We start from the raw sequence: 22,802 nt of genomic DNA on the forward strand, positions 1-22,802 counted from the left end.
GCAGTTACCTTGGATAAAGCACTTAGGACAGATGCTCTGACTTTCTTGTGCTGTATGTCCTAGAGAGCCAGGTCAGCCTTACAGTGTTGGCCTGGACCATGGGTTCAGTGTTTACTAACAGTGTGCTTTTGAGTCATGAAGGGGACAACAGTCTGTCTCAGAGGAGGAACAGAAGGTCCAAAGGGAGAGCCAAGATAAAAAGAAAGCAAACTCTAAACAAATAAACAATGAAAGACCCAGGCTGAGACTTACATTAAAATCTTTCCTAAAACATCAATTTCCTATGCTTTTAAAGATCTTATTTGTTTATTTGACAGACAGAGATCACAAGTAGACAGAGAGGCAGGCAGAGAGAGAGAGAGAGGGAAGCAGGCTCCCTGCTGAGCAGAGAGCCCGATGTGGGACTCGATTCCAGGACCCTGGGATCATGACTTGAGCCAAAGGCAGTGGCTTAACCCACTGAGCCACCCAGGCGCCCTCCTATGCTTTTAAATGAGAAAAAATTGCTAATCTAATTATGATGGTCAAGGATTTTTTAATAAGAATTCTGTAGAGTTATATTTGAATTCTTTCAACTACAGTTTTCTGATCAGCAAGATCCCAACTCTTCACAAAGATGATGAGATCAAAAGTCAAAATTAAGAAGCTTATGTGAGTATACTAGTTAAGTAAGCATTACGGCCCCCTCCATACACTGCTTTTATTAGACTTTACTTCATAGTTTGTAATCACATTGCTTCCTCGCCATGGTTTTAATGGTAAGATGATTTAATGTAATGGCTTCATAACAGTACCTTTTTCTAGTTTCAATCTTCTATAGTTACTCAAAGTAGCATTAGAAATAGTCATGATACCTGAGCTGATTAGAAATTGTGGTTGAGGGGCGCCTGGGTGGCTCAGTGGGTTAAAGCCTCTGCCTTCGGCTCAGGTCGTGATCCCGGGGTCCTGGGATCAAGCCCCACATTGGGCACTCTGCTCAGCAGGGAGCCTGCTTCCCTTCCCCTCTCTCTGCCTGCCTCTCTGCCTACTTGTGATCTCTGTCTGTCAAGTTAAAAAAAAAAAAAAAAGAAATCGTGGTTGATTTAGGTAATATTTATGCTCATGGAACCTTCTGGATCTGACATAGGGTATTAGCTTCAAATATTTCTCCTCAAGGCAGATCCAAACGTTGCACTTGGGTGCCTGGGTGGCTCAGTTGATTAAGCATCCGACTTGATTTCAGCTCAGGTCAAGATCTCAGGGTCGTGAGATCCAGCCCCACATCGGGACTGCATGCACTGTGTGTGGAGCATGCTTAAGAGTCTCTCTCTCTCTCTCCCTTTCCCTCTGCCCCTCCCCCACTTGCCCACATGTTCACTTGCTCTCTCTCTTTCTCTTAAAAAAAAAAAAAAAAGTCTTTACAAGTGTTGCACCCCAAGAGTATGTGACAGAAGTTTGCAAGGAGCACTTGGGAAAATAGTTGAAGGAATCGCTTGAAAACACAGAGTGGATAGGATACCATACCCACAGACCTACATAATGACTATGTGACCATAATGACCATGACAGACTCAAGAAAAAAATGATAGGCTTACTGGAGCACAAAAGGATGAAGGACTGTTGAGAAATGCTGCTAAACAGAGGCTTTTCACTGTAGGGCCCCGCCAAAATTACCCTGGGGGAAAAGTCCATGGAAAGGGCTTGTAGGAAGGGAATGTTAGCAGAACTTTAAATAAGCTTCCTGTGAGGGCCCAATTTAGGCATCAGAGTCAGCTTCAGATAATTTTATAAAAACCAAGCTATTTGTAGCTGTAGGATTAATTAAAAAATAGTTTCAAAAGGCAAAAAACAAAAGGAGTTAAAATTTTTTCACTTACTATCCCATGTCTTAATTTTTTTCAATTATATCTAACATAGGCAAAAGATGCCATGTGTCATTATAATAGGTCTATTGCCCATATCATGTCCTTGTAAGCAATAATTCTCATGAAACACTTCATGATCAAAACAGGGAACCAATTCTTTCTAGGGATGATCATATTCTATTTCAAAAATAACACGTGGAACGAGACTGTGAGAATGATCATGTGTCTGAAACTATCTTGTTCGCACATAACACATGCAGGATAAATAAATATTTTCTCTCTTGCCAATTAATTCATTAATTTATTTAAAGTGCAACAATATGACTAAGTATTCTCTACCAACCTGGATCTGTTCTTCTCTTTGTCAGTTGGCTGAAAAGCTATGGAATACTAAACTGAATTACCTTGAGCAATTGGAGCTCAAACTGTTACTGTGTTTATCAACTTAAAAGTCTTTCTGAGTGTCAACACAGATGTGTATACATTAATTGTATTACTTTTGTGCAGCAAGAGTTGAAGATATTTATGCTGCTAAAAAATGAATTTTGAAGGGATTGGTCTAATTCAACATGAAGGTGGTGAGTCAGAGCGAAGTAACACCAGACAGAGACATTAAGCCTGAGGAACTCCATGGCAAGAACAGCAAAGCAATAAAGAATAGCCTCTGTTCATCCGTCAACCACCCAGCCATTCCACTGCACTTTTGACCACAGATAAGCTGTAAGGCACTATGTTTAGATCTGAGGGAGTTAAAATGCCAGGTTCAGAGTTCTTAGATTTATCATCTTGTAGGGGAGGTAAAGCATTTTACAAATTATACAGCTCAATATGGAATTTGGCGAGTGCCACTGAAGAAGGAAAAGCCAAGCACCATGACACTCAAAGAAAGGAAATTCTACTTCTGGCTGGGAGGAGGTGACATGGTAGCTGGGCCTGTACTAGGGAAGGAAAAAGGGTATTTAGGAAAAGGGCAGAGAAGGGCTGAAGTACAAGAGGGATGTGTAAGAGAGAGAACATGAAAAGAAAAGAACCTAAAGAATATGGAAGGATCCATGAACTCAGAAGAAACTTCATAAAGCAGTTGCTCTGGGACAAAGCCATGGGTGGAGGGGGGCGGAGAGTGTGAAGGCAATGCAAGATTTTCTAGGTGTAAGATCCAGGAAAGAGACTGGGTAACAAACTGTCATGGTGAGGTCATATTGGAATTTAATTGCAGGTCTTTTTGAAGACTCATTAGAATGGGCTTTGCTTTTCTTAAGGACTAAGCAGGAGCCTAGAGCCTGTGAAGGTTGAGCCAGGGCAGGCATGAAGCCCCCCTGGGCCCCAGATGGGTTCATTTATGTATCACAGAGAGTCTCAGCAGGAAACAGAGGACACCTCAAGCTGGGTAATTGAGGGGAGTTAATGAAGGGACTATTTACACAGATGTGAGCAAGGTGTAGAAAAAGCACCATAGTACTCTGGGGTCAGGAAGCGTGGGAAGGCATAACATGCCTCTGTGTGAAGAAGAGATGGGAAAGAACAGTTAGGACTCAGAGGGAAACCTGTATAGAGAACTGACTGAAGGAACTGTGGTCTTGGGTACAGGACACAGTCAACCTGCAGCAACCAAGCAGAGGGCAAGCTGGGAATAAATAACCCAACCTCGGTCTTCTCCCTCCCTCTGATCATCTGTCTTTGTCGCTAGTGGTCAACTGTAACTGAAAGCCAGAGGTAAGGGAGACTTAGCACACCCTGGAGAGGCACCTCTTCTTAACTGGGTAGAGGAAGCAGGAAAGCTTCTTGGAGTGAATGAGTCTGAGCTGAATTCTGAAGAACGAATAACAGTGAGGAAGGTGAAGGGAAAAGAGGTATACTGAAAAAACAAAAACAGAAACAAAAAACAGGCAAAAGGCCAAGGCTTAGAAAAGCCTCATGCAATGCCTTCTAGAAACTAACTCATTCTATGTGATGGGAACCTGGTGGGACTTGGAGGGCCAGAGTTGGTGTGAAAGTCAAGGAGGTACCAATCCTAAAGATGCTTGGACAGGATTTTGTCAGTTTTATCCAACTCTCTAGAGGTGTCATGCTTAACAACAGGGCCACCATGAACCAGTGTGTAGGTTGTCCACTGCACAAAACAGGCAGCCAAGGTGGGGAGTAGAGGCTGAAATTCAGCCTGTATTTTGATGTTCAAGCCATACACCCCCAAGTGGATTTCATCCACCAGAAATAAAAACACACAAAAGTGTCATTAAGATTAACAAGGGCCTTGCTTAACCAAATGCCTGGTGTATTGTAAAGGATCAATAAGTAGTAGCTACTATCATCATGATCATGATATCATCATCACCAACAACATAAAATGATCATCATCATGCTTTTATTGTGACAATAAACACTTGGTTTTTATAAATACCATAACCCAATGGCTCCAGGATAAAACCTGCCTCTCTCCCTCAAATCAAGAATGTAGTGAAATCTACATGAAGGTGTTAGGAATGAGGAGAGAATTCTTAGATAGTCTTTCCTGACTATTAAAGGTAAATACCTTCAAAAGAAGGCATATTCTGGAAGACAAAAAAAATATAGATCTCAAATACTTCGCTTTTAAATAAGAACTGAGAAAAAGGTGGTTTTTTTTTTTCTTTTTTTTTTTTTCAATTTCCCTTGAAATTATTGCTTCTGGGAATTATAACTCTGATACAGTTTGTGGGGAATTTCTTTGTATGCACTGAGAGTCTCAGATTTACTGGAATCCCCTTCCATGGCTTTACTGATTTTTTTTGTATGCATGCCAGTTCTAATAAAGCCAACCCTAATTACAGAGGAAATGCCTAAAGAGGGATAGAAGTATTAGATGAGGAGGTCATAGAAGCCACATTTAGTAAACTGAGTGTCTGTGGTTTTAGAAATCACTATGGATCATAACAAATGGTATGTTTCCAATGAATATCTAGGCAATATTTTAGGGGGTCATATTTCTTTATCAGTAGTGAATGAATGAGGAGGCATAATCCAACATGGATTTTGAAACATCCTACAAGATGCTGTGTGGCCCAGAATATGACACACAAATTCAATTTGACAGCAGCCCTTTGAGGAGGACACTTTCACATGTAAACGAATGGCTTCCTTCATCAATAATTTTATATCCATCAAAACATAGTATGCTAAAACAAACAAACACAGGGCATCTGGAGGGCTCAGCCAGTTGAGTGTCTGCCTTTGGCTCAGGTCGTGATCCTGGAGTCCTGGGATTGAGCCCCACATTGAACTCCATATTGAGCTCCCTGCTTAGCAGGGAGTCATCTTCTCTCTCCCTCCACCCCTCACCCTACTCGTGCTCTATCTTAAATAAATAAATAAATAAAATCTTAAAAAAACAAAACAAAACAAAAAACATAGTATGCTTTTTAGGTTTCTCTATCAATCACTGAACTATTTATCTAAATAAACCTTAGAACTACTATTTTAAAAGCTTGTAGAACAATGTTTTCCAGACTGTGTTCTGAGGACCACCTACACTGGAGTTACTTGCTGGTTTGTTAAATGCACATTCCCAGGTGCTGCCCAAATCTACTGAATCATAGTTTTGGGGGTGGGGTGAGGGGCCTTATATTTTTAACAAGATCCCCAGGTGATTCTCATGTAGCTCAAGAACTTCTAGGAAATTAAAGCAACTTCATGGTTGATGACAGTAATAGGTCATATAATACACAAACTAGTTAAACTGCAAAACCAATAATGGGACAAAAATTGTTATGACATTTCCATATAATAAAAAACAGGATAGCAGTATAAGATAACATGCATGTCTTTGGATTAAATCAACTGAGTTACAGAAAAAATGCTCAGAATCAGCATTCGTGGAACTTGGCTTTTTTTTATATCATCAGTGAAACAAAAATTCTAAAGCCACTTCCTATGAAGGTAATCCATCCACTAGTTTTGTTTTGTTTTGTTTTTAAGATTTTATTTATTTATTTGAAAGGCAGAGATCACAAGTAGACAGAGAGGCAGGCAGAGAGAGAGAGGAGGAAGCAGGTTCACTGCTGAGCAGAAAGCCCGATGTGGGGCCTAATCCCAGGACCTTGGGAATATGACCTGAGCCAAAGGCAGAGGCTTTAACCCACTGAGCCACCAGACATCCCCTGTTCACTAGTTTTGTGCAGCAAGCATGATCTACTTTAATGCCTTCCTGGTAAGCTATCTATGAAGACTGGCCCAGACTTGCCCATTATGACTGGTAGGGGCCAATGGGAAAATATTAGGGAGAATGGAAGTGAATAAAGATAATTGCCCAACTTTAGGATGGAACTTTTAATGAGAAGGATTCCATACACATTTCTTGTGTTGGATGCCATTCCATTAATATGAATTAATTGTCTTGATGGCAAAACTGGCCATAGGATTTAGACAGTTGTAAATGTTGACTGCTTTCCCACACTGCCGTGTACTGCAGAGCTGCTTTCCTTGCACAGGGAAAAAGAGATATGACATACTTTCTTGTCCGCTTGTTTGGGTTGTGTAAATTGAGCATATCCTAGCCATTGTCCAGCTCCCTGTACATTCTTGGCATATTAGAACATTCTAAGGTGTTGTCTGCAATGCTTTTATAGAATTGATTAAGCACAAGTTCCATCTGTTGTGGTTCAAATCTTTTGGCAATAAATAGAAGTTGGAAGCTTTATCTGTAACATGTATACATGTATGCCATCATGCTTTGTCTGTGTTTGATATTTATATATTTATATATGATATTTGCATATACTTATATATATAAAATATATAATATGTAATTAAGTATTTATATTATATATAAATAAAATGATATCTCATATTACTTTTGAAAAGAACTTATTTAAGAAGATACTATTTATTCAAGGAATATATTTGGCACTAAATGTTATCATATTAAACTTTTGTCTCTTAAAATGAATCACTGTGAATTCATTAATTTGTTTTTTGTCACCATTTACCTGAGAAAAATTTTACTAAAAATTTTCTGAGATGATACCAACTTTGGATGTTCACTTATTTGGTAAATATTTATTGAGCATTGTGTGCTAGGGGCTGAAGATGGATGGATGAGGAGAGCTCTCTTCATAGACTTTACTATTTACCAGAGGAAATAGACATTAATCAAATAACCACATATAAAAACACAAGACAGTAGGTGTAACAACTGTCATGAGTAGAAGTCTGAAGGGCTTTGAGGACCTGAGTATTAGGGAGGTCATAGAAGGTTTCCCTGTGGCAGTGAATCTGAATTGTAACGGGGAGGCTAAGATCTCTATTAACCAGATAAGGAGGGGAGGAAGTGACAGGAAGAAGCATGGTGTATATGGGAAACTGAAAGAAGATCCTTCTAGCCTGAGTGGAGAGACAATAGATGACATATGGGAAAAGATGAGGCTGCAGAGGATGGGAAAGACCATTGCATGTGAGGCTGTGAGGGGCATATTGTAGAATCTGGTCTTTAAGCTAAGAGCTGTGGAAAGCTGTTGTAAGGTTTCATGCAGGGGAGTGGCACTATCGGAGCTGCATTTTGAAGAGACCATTCTGGCTGCAACAATGGAGGCTGACTGGCAGGATCAGCCAGACAAAGGCCCTATCAAAAAGGAGAATTACAGACCAATATTACTGATGAAGATGTATGCAAAAATTCTCACCAAAACACTAGCAGATAGGATCCAACAGTACATTAAAAGGATTATTCACCATGACCAGGTGGGATTTATTCCTGGAATGCAAGGATGGTTCAACATCTGGAAATCAATTAATGTGATACACTACATACATAAAAGAAAGAACAAGAACCATATGATTCTCTCAATTGAGGCAGAAAAAGCACTTGACAAAATACAGGATCCTTTCTTGGATTAAAACTCTCCACAGTATAGGGATAGAGTGAACATACCTCAATGTCATAAAAAAAAAAAACATCTAAGAAAAGCCCACAGCAAATATCATTCTCAAGGGTGAAAAACTGAGAACTTTCTCCCATAAGGTCAGGAAAATGACAGGGAGGCCCAATCTTACCACTGTTATTCAACATAATACTAGAGGTCCTAGCCTCACCAATCAGACAACAAAAAGAAATAAAAGGCATTCCAATTGGCAAAGAGAAAGTCAAACTCTCACTCTTTGCAGATGACATGATGCTTTATGTGGAAAAGCCAAAAGACTCCGCCCTAAAATTGCTAGATCTCATACAGGAATTCAGCAATATGGCAGGATATAAAATCTAGGCATAGAAATCAGTTGCATTTCTATACACTAACAATGAAACAGAAGAAAGAGAAATTAAGGAATCCAATATACTAATGCATTAAAAACCAAAAGATACCTAGGAATAAGCCTAACCAAAGAGGTTAAGGATCTGTACTCTGAAAACTACAGAACACTTAAGAAAGAAACTGAGGAAGACACAAAGAAATAGGAAAACATTCCATGCTCATGGATTAAAAGAATAAACATTGTTAAAATGTCTATGCTACTCAGAGCAATCTACATATTCAATGCAATCCCTGTCGAAATACTGGTATTTTTCACAGAGCTGGAACAAATAATCCTAAAATTTTTAAGGAACTAGGAAAGAGTCCAAATAGCCAGAGGAATATTGAAAAAGAAAACCAAATCTGGGGGCATCACAGTGCTGGACTTCAAGCTCTATTACAAAGCTGTAAACATCAAGACAGCTTGGTACTGGCACAAAAACAGACACATAGATAAATGGAACAGAAGAGAGAGCACAGGGGCGCCTGGGTGGCTCAGTGGGTTAAGCCTCTGCCTTCGACTCAGGTCTTGATCTCAGGGTCCTGGGATCAAGCCCCACATTGAGCCCCTCATTGAGTCCCACGTTGGGCTTTCTACTCAACAGGGAGCCTGCTTCCCCCTCTCTCACTGCCTGCCTCTCTGACTACCTGTGAGCTCTCTGTGTCAAATAAATAAATAAAATCTTCAAAAAAAAAAAAAAAGAATAGAGAGCCCCAAAATGGCCCCCAAATCTATGGCCAACAAATCTTCAACAAAGTAGGAAAGAATATCCAATGGAAAAACGACAGTCTCTTCAGCAAATGGTGTTAGGAAAACTGGATAGCCACATGCAGAAAAATGAGACTGGACCATTTTCTTATACCATGCACAAAGATAAACTCAAAATGGATGAAAGGCATAACTGAGACAGGAATGCTTCAAAATTCTAGAGGAAAGCACAGTTGGCAACCTTTTCAACCTCTGGCACAGCAACTTCTTGCTGAACTTGTCTCCCAAGCAAGGGAAACAAAAGAAAAAATGAACTTAGGATTTCATAAGATAAAAAGATTTGCACATCAAAGGAAATAGTTGACAAAACCAAAACATAGCCTACAGAATGGGAGAAGATTTTTACAAATGTCTTAGCAGTAAAGAGCTAGTACCCAAGATTTATAAAGAACTTAACAGGCTCAACACATACAAAACAAATAGTCCAGTCAAGAAATGGGCAGAAGACGTGAACAGACATTTCTCCAAAGAAGACATACAAATGGCCAACAGACACATGAAAAAAAATACTCACCATCCCTCAGTATCAGGAAATACAAATCAAAACCACAATGAGATATAACACCAGTTAGAATGGCTAAAATTAAGCAAGGAAACAACAAATGTTAATGAGGATGTGGAGAAAGGGGAACTCTTTCACACTATTGTTGGGAATGCAAGCTGTACAGCCACTCTGGAAAACAGTATAGAGATTCTTCAAGAAGTCAAAAATAGAGTTATGTGCGACCCAGTTATTGCACTACTGGTATTTACCCAAAGAATACAAATCTTGAAATAGCAAAACTATGGAAAGAGCCAGATGATCACTGACAGATGAATAAATAAAGAAAAGTTTTATATATAAATATATATATAATATATATAGATAAAGTTTTATATGTAAAAACTTCTTTATATATAGCTATATGTTATATATATATACACACACATATGGTGAAAGGTATACATATAATATATACATATAATGAAATATTACTCAGCCATCAAAAAGAATGACATCTTATTATTTACAACAACATGGATGGAACTGGATTGTATTATATATTATATATATTTTGCTAAGAAAATATATATATATTAAAATATATTATATATATTTTGCTAAGCAAAATAAGTCAATCAGAGAAAGACAATTATCATATGGTTTTACTCATATGTGGAATTTAAGAAACAAAACAGAGGATCATAGGCGAAGGGAGGGGAAAAATAAAATAAGACAAAATTGGAGAGGGAGGCAAGTATAAGAGACTCTTAATTCCAGGAAACAAACTGAGGGTTGCTGGAGGGCAGGTGGATGGAAGGATGGGATAAAAAGGTGATGAGCATTAAGGAGGGCACGTAATTTAATGAGTACTGGGTGTTACATGCAGTGGGTGAATAACTGAACTCTACATCTGAAACTAATGTTACACTATATGTTAACTAATTGAACTTAAATAAAGTAAGTTAAAAAAAAAAGCCAATGGGAGGATTCATTTGGGAAGAAGAAACAGAATATGTAAGAAAGGGTGATGTGTACGAGAAGGTGGGAAGGATGAGATCCTTCACAAAATATCACCACCTTCTTGAGATATTTGATGACTTTCTGTGGCTGCTAAAAGCACCTGTATGTCATTTATATAGGTGAGTGTGTGGCTGAAAAACAAATTTCTTTCCTAATGTGTTTATATAGGTAAATAAATAAGTTAGGGTTACTCTGAAAGGTGATGACTAGAGTTCCTTTGAAATATATTAAGTGCTTTGGGGTGCCTGGGTGGCTCAGTGGGTTGGGCCGCTGCCTTTGGCTCAGGTCATGGTTTCGGGGTCCTGGGATCGAGTCCCGCATCGGGCTCTCTGCTCGGCAGGGAGCCTGCTACCCTCTCTCTCTCTCTCTGCCTGCCTCTCCGACTACTTGTGATTTCTCTCTGTCAAATGAATAAATAAAATCTTAAAAAAAAAAATATATATATATATATATATATAAAGTGCTTTATTTTGGAGGGACATAAAATTTTTTTAAATCAACGTTATCTTAAGCCTGTGTAGCGATAAGAGACCGAGTTACTCACTCTAGTCTGCCTTTTGAAAGCATGTTTCTCCTCCTGCATAGATTGGCTGGAGTCAACTGATTCTCCAAGTGGAAAAGGACACATTTCCATGTGCGATGATTTATTGTGGAGAACCACAGGGTGACTATGCTTGACTGCCAGTATAAGGCCTATCAGACAGTTCTATCCTATTTCAAGATAGGATTGTTGACCTGACATGAAAAGGCAGAAGGATTAGGTAGTGATGGGAGACGAAGAATAGAAATCAGGCCCTGAAGGGGGCTAGGTTACTGATCTCAGCTTATTTCCCACTGAGGCTCACATATTACTAGCAAGTTTTCTATGGACTCTGTGTGTATGTGTGTATTGAAAGCTTTTAGTAAAACATTAGATCTGGGTATGTTAAAATCCCACGTACAGCAACATTTTCTTCTTAAAAACATTTATTTCGCAAAAGTTGCTCCTTTAAGATTTCAGTTCAGGGTTTATTTAATTTTGAGAAAGCATTAGATTTGAAATTTACATTTCACAACAAATCCTCTAACTTCCATAGTCATCGTATCACTTATACTATCCACGAATTACTCAATAGTCCATCCATACGCCAAATACTTGTTGGACACTACTGTACACTGGGTACTGAGTAGGGCATACAAGGATGAAGAATCGCCCCTACTTCATTGTTCAGTGGGGGAGATTGATAAGAACAAGCCCAGAAGAATGGAAAGAACAGAGGAGAGAAATCTATTATCTGGGGTGGTGGTGTGTCTGTGTATATACTGTGTGTGCGCCCACGTGCAAGCATGTGTGTGTTGTGAGAGAGAGAAGTGAATGTGTGGTGGGAAGGTTTAAAAGAGAGAGGCATGCCCATGCCAGAAAGGCATAAAACAGGAAAATGGGAAGAGGAGGAAAAGGAAAATGATTTCGGGATAAAGATTTATCTGAGTCAATATGTGTGTATTTTGTCATTAATAGAAAGTATCTTTGCATAACAAGCTGGGGTTCAGTTTGAGGTAAGGAATGCGTATTCAGTAGTCACTAGCAGTAGATAAATATGAACACAAGCAGCACATTGCTTTTGGTGCTCAAACAACACTGAGCTCGTAAGACAGTGTTCTAACTAACATATGCAGGAGGAGGGAAGGCCTCACATGACAAACCTACCACCACACAAATCCAAAGTGGGGCTTTCTTCTTGTCACCTCCAAAGTACTGTGAATGTTGACCATGAAATTCAATGGGAAAGTTTCATATTAATGGACTCACAAAGCTATTTGCGGCCTCTGACCTCAGAGGTCATAAGCCTGTTCTCACATGGGCATCTGAGTGGAGAGTTAGCCAGTCCACGCTGAAGGCATCCGGCAAGCAAAAGCCACAAAGGCTATTACCAGTTACCCAGCAGATGTGAAGAAAATCTCCTCACAAGAGGACTTTCTTCACTTGCTATCATTTGGAAACCATCTCTGTTTGGCCATGTGATAAAAAAGACAGCATGGTTTTATAGCACAAAGATTTGAAATCAAGTTCTAAAGAGGAATCCTGAAAGAAGGTCGTCTGAAAAAAGACATGCTTTCATTTTCTTTCATACGCTAAGGAGCCCTCCTACGGACAAATACATTCAACATCCGAGTATCTAGTGACTAAGTGAGTAATCACACGGGGAAGCAATCTGATTTACAGAGGAGGACACCCGTGCCAAAACCGAGAAGTCTCTAAGTTATTTTTTGTTGGGTATAAGAACAAAGGCATCCCCTGTGTCTCAAGAAATAAGAGTGAAAGTCACGACCTAGTTCTTCCTCCTCCTTTTGACAAATGAGACTGAACAGAGAGCCAGATGTGTTCCAGGATGGCCGAGCTGACTCACTGTTACTGCTAACATGCACTTGCAGTTCCAAGACATGAGGCCAACTGATAAAGGGGATTTGCTTGGTTTTCCAGAAGGAAGTTCTGTTCTGTTCTATTCACTTGCTCAATCTCGATTCTCTCATTCAGGAGGAGGACAGGGATGGGCAATAAACACCACCAAGCAAATCTCAGAGGATTCTTCAGTTATTCCAGTGATTTGCTAATTGTGGACTCTGTACTTTTATAAAATGATTATCGGAAACTGAATCAGCAATCGGAGGGATTGGAAATAGCTTTCACTGTAACCATTTCCCTCACGTAATCATTTCCCACACATGATCACACCAAAGCCTCTGTTCTTTAAGTGGAATAAGTCAGCAGGGAGGAAGATATTATAACATTGTGAAATCATCAGTCTTGGAATTTCAAATAGTCCATGTCCTTAAGTTGGATTTGCCCAAGAGGCGGAAATTTCAGGTTCAGGAATTAATCTGCATTAAATCTTGGTTCTACCTCTTGGTAGCTTTGTGACCTCGGGGAAATTACTTAACTTCTTTGTGTTTCAATCTCCTCATCTGTAAAATGGAGTCAATAATAATGAGAAAAATGTTTAACTCATAGTTAGCATGATAATCGACAGTAATTATAATAATTTTAAGATCTTTAGCCTATTTTAGCCTTCATTTTCCTCTGAATTCATCTGTACCTAACTAGATTCAAAGTGCATTTTACTGTCTTAGTAGATATTAAATGCCTGTGAATTTCTGTATGTTGATAAGCGTGTTAGTGGGTGATAACATTTTGATCTGAAGAAGGGAATGTACTTAGGTGACCACAAAAGCCAGATGGTTTTCTGTCAATTTCTGAATGAGTCCCATAGTTTAGGGTACACACTGTTAAGAAGGATTTATATTTTAGGATGTCTTTCCTGATGTCTAATTGAAATTTTCTAAATGCCTCATGTTTTATTCCTCACTTATGGAGATATTGAATAGCATCTTTCTATACTGGAACAATGAATACTTGACAGCAATTGTTGTATCATTTGTCAGTACTTAAAAAAAACCCCAAATCCATTTAAAAAATTTCTTTTGCCTTAGACTCCAACCCTGCTTCTTTAAACCCCATCCTCTCTGAGGCTAAACCTTGTGAGGGGCATGTGGATCCTTCAGGGGCACTGATTAAAACCCAGAATGGTAACAGGACTCAGTTACAGTATGTCAGGTGCTAGGTTAGGGAAGTGGGCCACTTGTTTTATATCTACTGAATTCTCTCAAGGAGGAAAGAAGCACCAACCTCCATTTACCAGATTCACAATGCACTTAGTATCATATAGTGATATATTTGATTTGATTAACACATAACCACAGTTTTGAAACATCTTATTTTAACACTTGAGGTGTATCTGATGTTGCCATTCCCAAATATTATTCATTCATTCACTCACTCAGCAAGTATTCATTGTGTGCCATAAACATACAAGGATGTCTGCTAGACTTTTCCATATATACTGGCTGACCCTAACTGGATTCTGAATCCTTTCAGAGTGGAGATTTTGCACCTTACTCATATTTTATCCAAAGCCACAGTCTGTAGAAGACATTTGACCAAGGCAACACACATACTTACATAAATGAACAGCGGGACGCAGGTACTATGCTTGTTGTGCGTAACCAAACAATAAAATATTTATTCCTAGTTATTCCTTGACCATATTTAAACTCACAATTGAAGAACATGAAGGCAGCCATCATCTCCATGAATAATGTGTTAGCGGTATTATGTCAGACCTTTCATTTATATGAAATGTATAACCTATACCCTTGTATCAAAACAAGATGAGATCAACAACCTACATAAATTTTTCAGGGAATTGGGAGTTCTTGGTGAAAATTATAGTTTAAAATAAGATTTCTTGCAGGCTTGCATCCCCTTTTATGTAGCAAAAGGAAATGAGCAAAGAAATGTAAGCACACGGAAGTTTTTGGGGCCAAACATTTTTGATTCAATATGTTCTGTTATAAAATATTTGGCCTTGTTTTGAGTCTTTATTGCTGTGTGTTCTCAGTCTATATTTAACAGTGAGAAACACAAGTAAGAAAGAGTAAATTGCAAAATGTCCTTTTCAAGAGTATGGCAGCGAATTTGAGAAAACAAATATTAAAGGAACACTTTGTGTTTCTAACTTCCAGACCCTTCTCGGAGGCCTCCATTGGCCAGAAATGCTGAAATGTTTATTGAACTAAGGACTCAGCTGACTTGGAATGAGAATTCTTAAGGGTCTCTCAGAGCCACCTAAGATAAGTGCCTTACTTCGCCATGTTCTCAAATAAAGTTTCTTTCATGCCCTTTTTCATAGGTGAAGTCAGGTTTAATTACAAAGTTTTATAATGGAGACTTTCAATTCCCCAATTTCTTATTTGCCCAAATTAACTTATTAAAATCGGGGTGTTCACTCTGGCATCAGCTCAACACAGACTCTGTAATGGGCCAACAATCTGTGCCTCACAGGGGCCACCATCCTTCAGTGCCAGCTTCCTCCAGCCACAACCTTTTCTGTGGGGAAAGACCTTTTAATTGGTCCCTCTCCGAGAGCCCCTTTCATCCCCATCTGGCCAAATAAAGACACTTTTTTTCTATTCAGCCTTACCTTCTCAGCAGTTAGCAAGAGAACAGTCTTGCCACAATGGATAATCTTTAAGAGGCCCCCCAAATCCTAAAATGGAGGTTAAAGATATAAGGGCGGTGGGGGGGGGTTGTCACCCATGGCTGTCTAGCAAATGGATCACCTAAAAAGTGGATTTTCAATGGGGTTTGAACACTGTTCTCTTAGTTGAAACTGCAGTTTGTGAGCAGTGTCCGTGTTGAGAAGTCTGGGTCCTCTCAGAAGGCAAGTGAGTGATGAAATAGTCCATTTCCAAGGACAGCATAACTTTCTGAAGACAGACATATTACCAACCTGATTCCACTGGTCTGATTGGGACAAGCGTAATGAGGAGGCAGAGCGGTGGAATGTTAACCATGGCCCCTGGAGTCAGCTTGGGTTCAAATCCTACTATTGTTCATTTATTACCTGTGTGACCTCAGTTAATCAAATTGCTCTGTGCCTCAGTTTCCCCATCAGTGAAATGGAGATAATGTTAGTACCAACCTGATAAGATCATTGTAAATGTTAATGAGCTATACCTAACACATTTAGCAAGGGCTGGGTTCATATTCACTAATAATTGTTACTTTTAGGCAAGGTCAGTGGACCAAATCCCTTGGGCAACAGAAAGGGAGTGAGAGGGCGAATAACAGCTATGAAGGTATTCCTCAAATCCTCACTTTTCAAAAGTTTCACTTTTTATGTAGCTCCATCACGAAACAGGAGTGTAAGGGATGACCTCAAGATGACAGAGTTGGTGCCTGCATTCACTCCCTCAGTCTGATCTCCTTCCTTCGGGGCTTTTGAGAGGTTGGTTGTTTTTTTCCTAACCCTCAGGGTCACCTGGGCTGAAATGAATGCTTTCAGGGCAAAACAGCCTGTACAGCTTCCTTGATAACTACATACAGGTAAGGTGTCGCTTCTCTTGCTTGTTTCTGGCTTATGTCTCTCCCCCTTTCCACATCTTCCCTTTCTCTCACTCCCACTTTGGTGAGATACCTTTCTCAGCACAAGACAGAGGCAATCAGGCATTCCTGTGTATTATTACAACATAGGATGTGAGACGAAGGCCAACGAGAAATGCAGAGCTCAGAGGTCCCTGTGAATCCCAGGGGCACGAGTGATTCTGAGCAGCAGGTGGACAGGAGAGGGCTCTCACCGGTCGCTTTCTCGGGATTGTTGCACATGAAGCATTGCCACGCTCCTGCCGCTTCGCTGAAGCCAAATACATCAAAGAATCTCACTTCTTCCAGATGGAGCTGTACCTGGTCCAGATCCTGTTCCAGGAACACAAAGCACAAAGAACCCATAAGCTGATCTGCCTGCTACGTAGCATTCTGGGACTGAAAGAAGGGACATGGGAGTAGGGTGGCCAGTACTCAGACTTGGTGCTAAGGACAAGGAGGGAGCAGTGAGAAAACCTCTACTGGCCCATCCTGCATGACCGCAGCCATCTCAAGCCCCTCCAAGGGAGTTCTCTCAATATGGAGGGCAGTGAGCTTGGGCCCCAGGTTTGGGGGTGAGGCCTGAAGTGACCCAGCATTTTCTTGCATCTAATGCCTGCTCCAGACATTAGAAGGGTAAAAGGGAAGGGTAGCCATGTGGCAATGTAGTTGAAAGGAATGCTACGGGGGAGTTTGTCTTTCATGTACAGTTTGTGTAAAGTTGAGAATCGAGTATCCGTATCAAAAAAATTATTTTTGTTAGGCTGGCTTTGCAGGGGGCTGATGGGAAATGTGTGGAAGAGGGCTTAATCCCTCAGCCCTTGGCTCTGGCACTATTCAAATTCTACCTTTTATCCTAAGATTATATGCAAATCTTGCATTATATTCCATGATATGGCTGTATTAATTTTAATGGAAAATAATGTCTTAAATTACTTATCAGTAAATTAATTAATTTTCCTCCTCCCAATAGCTGAATTGAATTGATGCACCAAGAAGACTGTCCTTGTCTTATGTGCCCTGTGGCATTGTGCCAATGCATTCCTGCTTAAGAGGCAGAGGAGAGAGGTTCCGTTACACTGTAAATGGATGGAATACGATTAGCCTAACCAAATTAAATAGCTCTACTGTCCTCCTGAGGCTTTCCTATTATGTAAATGACTTGTAGCCTCTGCTACAGGGTGGTCAGAACTGCACTCTTAAAAGCTTGCTTTCCTAAGAGGGATTTAATGTCTTTGCCAGCTAGCCTTACACGTGCCCAGTTGACGGACGTGTTTGTCCTCTGTTGAGCTGAGATTTTATTCCCTTTCCTCTGGTCCACATGCTGTGATATTCTACCCAGAGTAACAGCATAAGCCCAAAAGCCCCAGGGATGGAGCACTGTGTAAGCTGCTTCTGATGGATCTAAAATAGAGAATGGACAAGTGGCTTCCTAGTTTCTGCTCTAAAGTTCCTGTTTTCAAGGTCTGCATTTCTTGACAGAGGTGAGAAATATGACAAACTCTAAGCTCCTTGGGAGAATGAACATCCACTTTGTTTAAAGCTGTAGTCCCAGAATCTAGTCCAGCATCAGGAATGGATTCACAGCAACAGCTTGCAAGCCCAATGTAAAGTTTTCCAATGACCTACGTGAAAGTATTATGAACATTTAAAGGGGATTATTTAAGAGCACATTTATATTCACTGGAACATAAACACAATGAAGGCACAGATTTTCTCTGTTATAATGGCTATTATGATCTCAGCACTAAAAATGCCCATCACATAAGCAAGCATTAAATAAATATTTGTAGAATAATGAAAGGCATAAACTGGGACTAGAAATAAATACTTTTCAGCACTCTTTATTAAGACCATTATGGCTTGTGTTCTGGGATTGGACATCTTGGAAGCTCAACATGCTGAACACAGCATTTTAAATTCTAAAGTTTAATACTTTTTTTTTTTTTAAATCATGTTCCCAAGATAAAGACTGAAGAAGCACCTGGGAGTTTTGCAGGTTTCAAAGGATGAAATCTATATTAAAATTTATGGGGGAAAAGCAGATGTTCATAAATATCAGTTTCAAAACTGCTAAGTCTCTGAAGTCTATGCTTGGCCATAGGCATGCAGATCACTTCTCTATTTCTCACACAACTAGGGATCAATTTCTCATTCACCACAAACACCACTAACAAACAAAGTACTTAAAATACGTAAGGGTTCCTTTATTTTTCCTGTTCTGAGACCAGAAATGTCCCAGGTTGTTGCTTATAATCCACACTTGTCTTGGCAAAAAGTTACTTGAAAAGTTTAGGACAGATGGTGAGCTACATCCCAGTATTCAAGCGCTTGAAGTCAAAAGCAGGCTTACTTCAGAGGATTAGGTGTTGTGCGAAGGGAATTGACTGAAGAAGGTGGATGGTAATTCTATGAACTGTTGAAATCAGCTGTAACAGCCAACTTTGGATACAAACAGATGAAATACATGTAGTTCCAAATATTGTTGGAAAATCACAGCAGAATCAATCACAAAATAAGCAAACAAAACCCATCAACCAGTAATACCTAAGTTTTTAGAGTTTTGGTTTCCTGACTGTGCTTGATGTCATTATTTCTCTCTCTTACTTATCTTCTTTACCCTTCTGGGTCCTATAGCTTCCCAGGACTTGCCCAAGATCGCTTATGTGGCTCTTTTTTTTTTTTTTTTTTTTAATACAAGGGAACTAAAATTGTTTTGTTAAAAGAATTATAAGCTTCTTTTAAAACAACTAGATTCCAGAAGAACAATAAAAAAGCATTCATATCTAAGTATAGTCCCTTTCTGAGTATTCTAGTTCAGTGCGATTATGGTGGACAGACCCTAGTGTGACCCCCCCCATCGCCCCCAATAATTCCCCTCTCCTGGTATTCATCCCCTCATCTAATCCCATAGGAAGAGACCTATGACTTGCTTCTGAGAAAATGGCAAAGATGGTAAGATACCAATCCCTTGTTTACATTATTATGTGTACACACACATGCACCACATACACTGCTCACATATGCATATGCACCACACACACACACACACACACACACACCTATCTTGTTAGCAGATGCAATTGGGAGACTCTTCTGCTGGCCTTGAGGAAGCAAGCTGCCATGTTGTGAAACACCTGTGGAGAGTTACACCTAGCAGGTAAGTGTGGGTTTCCTCTAGGACATAAAGGCTGCTTTCAGCCAATAGTCAGTACAAGCCCCAGGTCTTTATAGTCTTACCACCCCAAATATATAGTATGTGCCAACAACCTAAGAACTTTTGGAAGCAGACCCTTCCCACTCAAATCTCCAAATGAGACCATAACCAAACCAATATCTGGTTTTTGCAGCCTAGGGAGACCTTGAACAGAAGACCCGGTTAAGTCACAAGCAGATTCTTGACCCAAGGAAACTGTGAGATAACAGATATTGTTTTAAGTTGCTAGGTTTTGGTAATTTGTTATGCAGCATTAAGAATCAATACTGAGGAGGAAGAGGAGTCAGGATGGCAGAGAAGTAACAGGCTGAGACTGCATCAGGTAGCAGGAGATCAGCTAGATATCTTATCAATCCATTATGAATACCTACAAATCCAACAGGAGACCGAAGAGAAGAACAGCAACAATTCTAGAAACAGAAAATCGACCACGCAGTGGAGGGGGGGGGGGGGGCGGCGGCCAGCAAGCGGTGGAACAATGGAGCACAAAATCAGGACTTTTATAAAAGTTTGCTCCACTGAGGGACATTGCTCCAGAGGCTAAACTGGGGTGAAGCCCACATGGGGTCAGCATGGCCCCAGGTCTCGCGGGGTCACAGAAGGATTGGGGGTGTCTGAGTGTTACAGAGCTCACAGGTATCAGAGCGGGGAAGCTGGCTACAGAGACAGAGCCGAGGAGTGAGCTCTCAGCTCCGGGTCACCTTGAACCAGTCGCAGGCTCAGTGAGCTCAGAGTGCAGCCGGAGGCCAGGGAGATAGGAGTGATTGGGCCCTCTTCTCTGAGGGTGCACTGAGAAGTGGGGCCTCGAGCTCTTGGCTCCTCCAGGCCGCAGATTGGGAGGCCGCCATTTTCATTCATGTCCTCCGGAACTCTATGGAAAGCTCAGGGAACAAAAGTTCCTGAAAGCGGGGGGTGGGGGGTGGGGGAGGGAAGTTCCTGAAAGCTAACCGGGAGCAGATTAGTTTAGCCCGGGCTGGGTAAGGGCGGTGCAAGTCTGCCTGGGGCAAAGACACTTGAGAATGACTACAAAAGGCCCCTCCCCCAGAAGATCAACAAGAAATCCAGCCAGGACCACGTTCACGTACCAAGGAGAACAGCAGAATTCCAGAGGAGGAGAAAGCAAAACATGGAATTCATAGCTTTCTTTCCATGATTCCTTAGTCTTGCAGTTAATTTAATTTTTTTCTTCTTCTAAATTTTTTTTAACTTTTATGCTTTCCTCTTTTTTTTTTTTTTTTAAAGATTTTATTTATTTGTCAGAGAGAGGGAGAGAGAGCGAGCACAGGCAGACAGAGAGGCAGGCAGAGGCAGACGGAGAAGCAGGCTCCCCACCGAGCAAGGAGCCCCATGTGGGACTCGATCCCAGGACGCTGGGATCATGACCCGAGCTGAAGGCAGCTGCTTAACCAACTGAGCCACCCAGGCGTCCCTATGCTTTCCTCTTTTAAAGTTTTTTTAAACTAGTTTATCTTAACAATACCTTTCATTAAAAAAAAATAATCTTTTTTGAACTTTCATTATTTTTTTTTGAACTTTCATTATTATAATCATATTTTATCCCCCATTGTATCTAACTTTATTTTTTATATACACGTAGGGTTTTTTCTTCTAAAAAAATTTGGGGTACAACTTCTTCTAATAGATGAAAATATGCCCTAAATCTAGCTCTGGGCTTGTTCTAGTCTCCAGCCTGAGCAAAATCTCTCCACTTTCTTTTTCTTTATTCTCCCAACCAAATTACTTTATCAACTCCTGTTTTAGAAATATAAAAAAAATTTTCTTTCATCTTTATAGGCATATTCCATCCCTTCATTGTGTTTACCCTTATATATGTTTTTCATTCTTTAAAATTTTGGGAGGTAGTTTCTTCTAAGAGACCAAAATACTCCCAAAATTAAGTGGGTGACCCTATTCTAGTCGCCAGTCTAATATATATATATTTTTTTTCTTTTTTATATTTTTTAAAATTTGTTTTCTTTTTTCTAAAAATTTTTTTTTTCTGAACTTCTTTTTATCCCCTTTCTCCCACCCATGATTTGGGGTCTCTTCTGATTTGGTTAAAGCACATTTTCCTGGGGTCTTTGCCACCCTTTCAGTATTTTATTTGCTCCTTCATATATTCTTATCTGGACAAAATGACAAGGCAGAAAAACTAACCACAAAGAAAAGAACAAGAGGCAATACTGAAGGCTAGGGACCTAATCAATACGGACATTGGTAATATGTCAGATCTAGAGTTCAGAATAACGATTCTCAAGGTTCTAGCCGGGCTCGAAAAAGGCATGGAAGATATTAGAGAAACCCTCTCTGGAGAGATAAAAGCCCTCTCTGGATAAATAAAAGAACTAAAATCTAACCAAGTTGAATTAAAAAAAAAAGCTATTAATGAGGCGCAATAAAAAATGGAGATTATTACTGCTAGGATAAATGAGGCAGAATAAAGAATTAGTGATATAGAAGACTAAATGACAGAGAATAAAGAAGCTGAGCAAAAGAGAGACAAACAAATATTGGACCAGAAGGGGAGAATTCGAGAGATAAGTGACACCATAAGACGAAACAACATTAGAATAATTGGGGTTCCAGAAGAAGAAGAAAGAGAGAGGGGAGCAGAAGGTATATTGGAGAGAATTATTGTAGAGAATTCCCCAAATATGGCAAAGGGAACAAGCATCAAAATCCAGGAGGTGCAGAGAACCCCCCTCAAAATCAAAAAGAATAGGTCCACACCGTGTTGTCTAATAGTAAAATTTACAACTCTTAGCAACAAAGAGAAAATCCTGAAAGCAGCCTGGGAAAAGAAGTCTGTAACATACAATGGTAAAAATATTAGATTGGCAGTGGACTTATCCACAGAGACCTGGCAGGCCAGAAAGAACTGGCATGATATATTCAGAGCACTAAACGAGAAAAACGAGCAGCCAAGAATAGTATATCCAGCTAGGCTATCATTGAAAATAGAAGGAGAGATAAAAAGCTTCCAGGACAAATAAAAACTGAAAGAATTTGCAAACACCAAACCAGCTCTACAGGAAATATTGAAAGGGGTCCTCTAAGCAAAGAGAGACCCTAAAAGTAGTAGATCAGAAAGGAACAAACAATATACAGTAACAGTCACCTTATAGGCAATACAATGGCAGTAAACTCCTATCTCTCAATAGTTACCCTAAATGTGAATGGGCTAAATGCCCCAATCAAAAGACACAGGGTATCAGAATGGATAAAAAAACAAAACCCATCAATATGCTG

The 22,802-nt window shown here is 39.9% G+C and overlaps 1 protein-coding gene across 6 annotated transcripts in view; it reads right to left on the reverse strand.

The window, feature by feature from the left end:
- VEPH1 (ventricular zone expressed PH domain containing 1) overlaps positions 1-22,802 on the reverse strand; it is a 249,980-nt gene that overhangs the window by 8,738 nt on the left and 218,440 nt on the right. For all 6 annotated transcript variants that reach the window (XM_044251673.1, XM_044251670.1, XM_044251672.1 and 3 more), the window contains exon 12: positions 16,552-16,669. In XM_044251673.1, coding sequence (XP_044107608.1) covers positions 16,552-16,669 — 118 coding nt within the window. The remainder of the gene's footprint in view (positions 1-16,551; positions 16,670-22,802) is intronic.

Source organism: Neovison vison, chromosome 6 (assembly GCF_020171115.1).
Source record: "Neovison vison isolate M4711 chromosome 6, ASM_NN_V1, whole genome shotgun sequence".
Lineage (NCBI taxonomy): Eukaryota > Metazoa > Chordata > Mammalia > Carnivora > Mustelidae > Neogale > Neogale vison.